Raw genomic sequence first — 5,445 nt, forward strand, 5'->3', positions numbered from 1 at the left:
TTGATATTGGGTATTGTAGAATTGAGAAAGTGGTATTTTAGGTATTGTAAGTGAGTGAACAAAATAAACTTACAATTAAAAATATATAAGTGAGGTGTGAAGAGAATGTGAGATGAGTAAAATGGTTTGTGGGATGATATAGACGCTCCCTTTTCATTTATTCATTTTTAACTCTGACATGCATACAAACAAACACATCTTTTTAGTGAACAAAGATCATATATATAAGTTTCAACTTTTAAAGATCTTCAATCTCATGTATTGTTCTTTAACTTTTCAGGTAAGCCAGGATATCAAGAGCATGATTGATGTAGAGGCAGAGAGACACAGAGGGGTGGTTGATCCAAGAGATGTGAAGAACGGTGGCGCTAAATTTTATAAGTACAAAGGCTCACTCACTGTACCTCCTTGCACTGAAGGAGTAACTTGGATCATACACAAAAAGGTACTAACATCTTCATCATCGATTTGTTAAATCTAGTTAACTCCGGAGCAAAGTCTTACTATTATCTGGTGTCGTGATCATCAGTTAACTACTGTATCAAGAAAGCAAATGGAGTTGCTTCGAGAAGCTGTTCATGACGTAAGTGGCCTAATTTGTTAATAGCTATTTCTTCTTCCTCGTTTTCTGTTTTTTTTTTCCTTCATCTTCTGTTTTTTTTCACTCTTAGTTGTAGTGTTTTACTTCACATTGTCATTTGAATGCAGTACGCAGAACTGAATGCAAGACCATTACAAGCTCTGAATGGCCGAGATGTGCACTTTCATGTTTCTGAGTCTCACTTAATGGATTAAAGACTTGCTTGCACAGACATACCAGCTGCATCAACTCTAGAATTTACATGGATTCGAATTGTTTCTTGACATTGGTTTCTGTGTAATAAGAGATGCAGTTCATATTTGTACTGGCATTAGACATTTCCTTCAAAGTAATTTTTCGTTTCCAATCTGAATGAATTCCAGTACAAGATTGGATTGTATCCCTTTCAAAGAGATCCTTCAAAATGGAACCTGAAGTATAAATCTTTACATCAGAAGTTTAGAACCCTTTTGTGAATATCACGAATCCGAATCAAATTTGTGAATGCATACTCAAACTAGAGGAAAGAATTCATAAGAAGCAACACGAGTGATTATGTATCAGAAAAATGAGCTGGATTTTTCTGTGGTTCTTAAACCCAAAATACCACTGATCTGGTAAGATCAGTCTTATATTCCATTCGAGGCTTCGAGTTATGTTTTCATGTGTCAACCTCAAACTGCTAAAAACTCAAAAGTTTCATGTCTTCAGAACCTGTCTACCACTCTAACTTTACACTATATCCCTCTGCTATAACTCTATCTAGTCATCATCACAGTAGTCATCATCACTGACAATTTTATCAAGGCAAGATCTAGTCGCAAGGCTCATACGTCTAGGGATGAACACATTATAGTAATAGCTCACAATGCTCTTCTTGCGCTTATCAGGGAAGCGCTTAAAGGCAAGCTTCCAAAAGCCATCATATTTTGATAGTGGATTTGTTCTCACAAGAGATTCAAAGGTTCTCTGTTCTTTTGAATTCCATGACTCAGAGGCAAATTCTCCCATTTCGTCAAACTTCCAACTGCAGAAGGCAGGACCAATCTCGGACTTCAAGCAAAGTCGTGTCTCATGAATATGGTCTTTGACACAATCAACACATCCTGGAGAGACACAAGAGCAAGACTCAGGTCTCCCTTTCCCAATTGGTTTAATGGTGGCTCCTCCACATTGCCTCCCTTTGATGGGCCACATACGTGTGCCTAACCACCTTGACACTTTTGAATCATCATCCTCACTATAAATCTTAATCCTATTGACCGGTCCTGTCCACTCTGGAACTTCAGCCTGAAAATCACGGCCAACGGGAACGGACCTTCGAAAATACTCGCCATCAGCAAAAGGATTCTCAGCAAAAACAATTCTCAATATTTGACTAGCCTTAGGATTTCTCTCCTCTGACCTCAATGAAGCTGTAGGGTGAGCTGAAGTAACAGATAATTGAAGTTTATCATCTACCAATAACCTCAATGCCTTTTCAAGTTCTGAATCATAGTAATCTAATCTGGGAAAATATGAACTGTCAACTGAATCATTAGCCTTCAAAGCGGTTGCATCACAGAAGTTGGACTTTTCCACACTTGATGAGCTCATACCATGGACTGATTTATCTGTATCACTGAGGGGAGAAGCAGAAAAATCCTTGCAGAGAGCACCGTATTTTTCCATATCATCCGGAACGGTCAAATCGGGACAACACTGTTTCCCTCGATATTCATCCTCATTTGTCAATGAATTTCCAGACATGAGTGAACTACATTGTGGTCTGAAAATTTCATTCTTGACATCTGTATTGGTTGAGCCTGAGACAGAATGCCCTCTACAAATTCTCTTCACATGATCATCAGAGTTCTTCATCTCCAATTCCGAAGCGCCTGAGAATCTACCACCTCTTAGAAACTGATCAAGTTTTCGCTTACTCTATAGAAAACAGAAGGAGAAAAAAGGCATTGTCAGAAAATTGAGGAAAGAATGATGTTGAAAGTTGAGAATAACTTCTGCACTAACAATCCTAAACTTGTATGGAACTTGTCAAATTCAAGACATTATCAGTAACAATATGTAGATCCATTCAAATACTGAAATGTTAACATGTAGTCAACCATAGTTTTATTACTCTTAACATACTAATTGGACACCATGTAAAGCAAGCTTTCAGGATGTGGTCAGCTACATAATATCGTTTAGTCAGATTGTGATCACACTAATATGGTTTAGTCAGATAAGCACCTACATATATCTCATTGATAAACAAACGTGATGAGAAGATTGAAAGATAATCGATACAGGTGTTAAACTTACCCGAGGAGAGAAGTCATTACCAAGAAGCAAAAGTCCCCGTAGTTCAAGACTCTGACTCCATAATTGTGGAGCTGAACCTGGGGAGGGTTTACAATATCCAGGGTCAATTGCAAGGCCTTTTAACCACACCAATATGTCTGAGTCAGTATAGAAACTGAAAGGCGATTGTGTTTCTCTCATCTGATCCCTCATGGACAAAGCAGTTTTTGCTTCACTCCCTTGATTGTCACGACTACTCTGGCTTGTCGATAATGACATGTCAACTATGTTATCCTAACAAAACCCAGTATCAAATTTTCACTTCTTCAGTGTGTACTCATAGCAGGAAAAGATATAAAGATTCAAGCAGCAACAATATCAACAAAGATTGATGAACCACACTTGCCAAGCAATGTGATAAAGGTGAATTTAACAGTAAATCAGACAATTATAACTGTGACTACCCTGGAAAGAGTCAAATGTTCATGTGTGGTCCGACCTCATAACCTTCTAAAGTTCCACATGAACATAATTCATCTTGTACAAGCCTTAAACATTGGTGAAATGTCTAATCATTCGACTAGGAGGACTTCTAAACCAATTGCTTGGAGTGGGGTTTATGAAACAGTAGAACCATCAGGGCAAATAAGAAAACAACACTAATAGAGTCCAAAATTCTCGTATCCTGCATTTGAAAATGCTTAGAATGGAAATTGTCTCTATCAAAGACCAAGAGAATTTTGATCTGTGAAAACATAAACATAACTTTGTGGTCCTCATCATAATTACAGTAAAACTTGAAACCCACTCTTCTCTTTGGGTTTGCAGATCCTTCCAACTTTTGGGTTTCGAAAAATACAATTTCTAGTACACAAAATCAAAAGCGGCCACGCTACAGTACAACAATGAAGTTCTCATCGGGCACTTTCATTTTCCCGGCCGACCCATTTTCCGTTGAGACAAAATGTAATATCTAAAATGGGTAATCGTATAATGGCACCGGTCGGTACAATCATCCAAGTTCTTATGATAATCATTACAATGATCCAAAACAACTCGAAGAATTAAATGTTGGGCTCTGTACTGAAATCATGGGTTTTGATAAAACGAAGGCGTATACGTAGGAAGGGGAACCTTTGGGACCTCCATTAATGGGGTCGGTTGAAGAAAGCGAGAAAGTATGTAGAAAAAGGAAAATGTAAATGTACCTGTAGGGGCTTGGACTTCGGACTGTGTAATTCCTGTGGATTCTGGTTTGCACCTCCGGTCCCTGGAGAAACGTAAAATTGAAAAGGAGGAAAGAGCCAGAGAGAAAGAGTCTATTTGGGTATTTGAGGAGGTGAGAAAAGCCGAGGCATGTGTTCTATTGCAAGTTGTCTTTGCCGGTGGAGCATTTGGGCCATGTGATGTGTGGCAGAGCAACAGGCCAACAGTAACCGTTTCTCTGTATCTAAATTTTTTCTGATAAAAATTTAGCCATACCTCTATAATGGGAATTAGTTGAGAACTTTTTAATTTATCATATTTTTTTATTTTATATTCACATCTTAACTGTTCAGTTTATAGGTATTTATGAATAGACTATTTCTACAAATTTTCAACCATATTGAATATCATTAAAACATTCATAAATGTGATTTACCAATTATGAATTTGAATGGTTCGTGTTTGACAGATTTGGTTCATCCATTAATTTAATCTAGTTCGTTATCTTAACGATCACCAATTTGGCTGATAATTTGTAGAAGTGATTTACTCATATAGACCTAAAAACTGAATAGATAAGATGTCAAAATGTGATCGTAAAATGTGTTGGTAGAAACCACACCAAGCGCTCTAGCTAAGTCTTGTGCATGCGTCTCATTCCATCAGCACAACGTTGTGCGCCTCCTGACCGTACACGTGGACGCACGGATACGACTCAATCTGGAGTGCGCCTTAAGCCTCATTTAGAGGAGCGCGGGGACACCTGTCCATGACAGCTGACATCCTCAAACAAGTGCAACCCTCTCGCCTCCACGCCTATAAATAAGGTTCTCCCCCTACTTCAAAGGTAACCTAATTTCTCCATCCTCCACTTCTCATTCTCAATTGTTCGCAAATGGCTAACTTGAGCGTCAAAGGGGGTTTGCCCAGATCCATCCGAGCGCCTCTTTAACCTCGATGTTCTCTTGCAGGTCTTACTTCATTAGTCGCCAACCCGGACAAATCCTTTCTCGAATAGATCTTCTCTTCTTACCCCAAATTTTCATCTCTAACAAAATGTGTTTTTTTAAATCATAAACCGAAACGTACTCAACTAGTCCTTATTATAGAGGTCCTCATTAGAAGGGCTCTCTTCATACTAACTTACTTTAAGATAGAAATGGTGAGGAGAAAGAAAAAAAAATCATATATTAATAGTTATGAAAACCATGAATAAAGGATCTCTTAGAGTTGGAGTTAGAGAATAACATGTTTTGGATATTTTAGAGAAATTATAGTGAAGCTGTTAAAGATGCTCGTATATTTTATGCAGTTGAACTTAAGATTTTTGTATAGAATATGTAAATACTTGAGATAAGTTATATCTCTGTAAGTGA

At 37.9% G+C, this 5,445-nt stretch overlaps 2 protein-coding genes across 2 annotated transcripts in view; one reads left to right on the plus strand and one right to left on the minus strand.

Moving 5' to 3' along the window:
• Positions 1–795, plus strand: part of LOC101292151 (bifunctional monodehydroascorbate reductase and carbonic anhydrase nectarin-3-like) — a 4,019-nt gene extending 3,224 nt beyond the window's left edge. Inside the window, exons 5-7 of the mRNA XM_004306215.1 lie at positions 281–445; positions 530–583; positions 709–795. Of these exons, the coding sequence (XP_004306263.1) occupies positions 281–445; positions 530–583; positions 709–795 (306 nt within the window). The remainder of the gene's footprint in view (positions 1–280; positions 446–529; positions 584–708) is intronic.
• Positions 796–1,253: 458 nt separating this feature from the next.
• On the minus strand, positions 1,254–3,142 carry LOC101292445. Its single transcript, XM_004306216.1, has 2 exons — positions 2,885–3,142; positions 1,254–2,503 (listed from the first exon to the last, which is right to left on the minus strand). The coding sequence occupies exons 1-2, from the start codon at positions 3,140–3,142 to the stop codon at positions 1,343–1,345; spliced, it is 1,419 nt and encodes a 472-aa protein (XP_004306264.1). The 3' UTR covers positions 1,254–1,342.
• Positions 3,143–5,445: the final 2,303 nt, after the last annotated feature.

The sequence above is a fragment of the Fragaria vesca genome, linkage group LG6 (assembly GCF_000184155.1).
Source record: "Fragaria vesca subsp. vesca linkage group LG6, FraVesHawaii_1.0, whole genome shotgun sequence".
NCBI lineage: Eukaryota > Viridiplantae > Streptophyta > Magnoliopsida > Rosales > Rosaceae > Fragaria > Fragaria vesca.

What these genes read in the sequence shown, in the direction of transcription:
- LOC101292445 (XM_004306216.1), bottom strand. Translation starts at nt 3,142, where the DNA reads ATGTCATTATCGACAAGCCAGAGTAGTCGTGACAATCAAGGGAGTGAA. An exon ending in GTAATGACTTCTCTCCTCGG is followed by an intron (nt 2,504 to 2,884) that starts GTAAGTTTAACA and finishes TGTTTTCTATAG; the next exon opens with AGTAAGCGAAAACTTGATCA.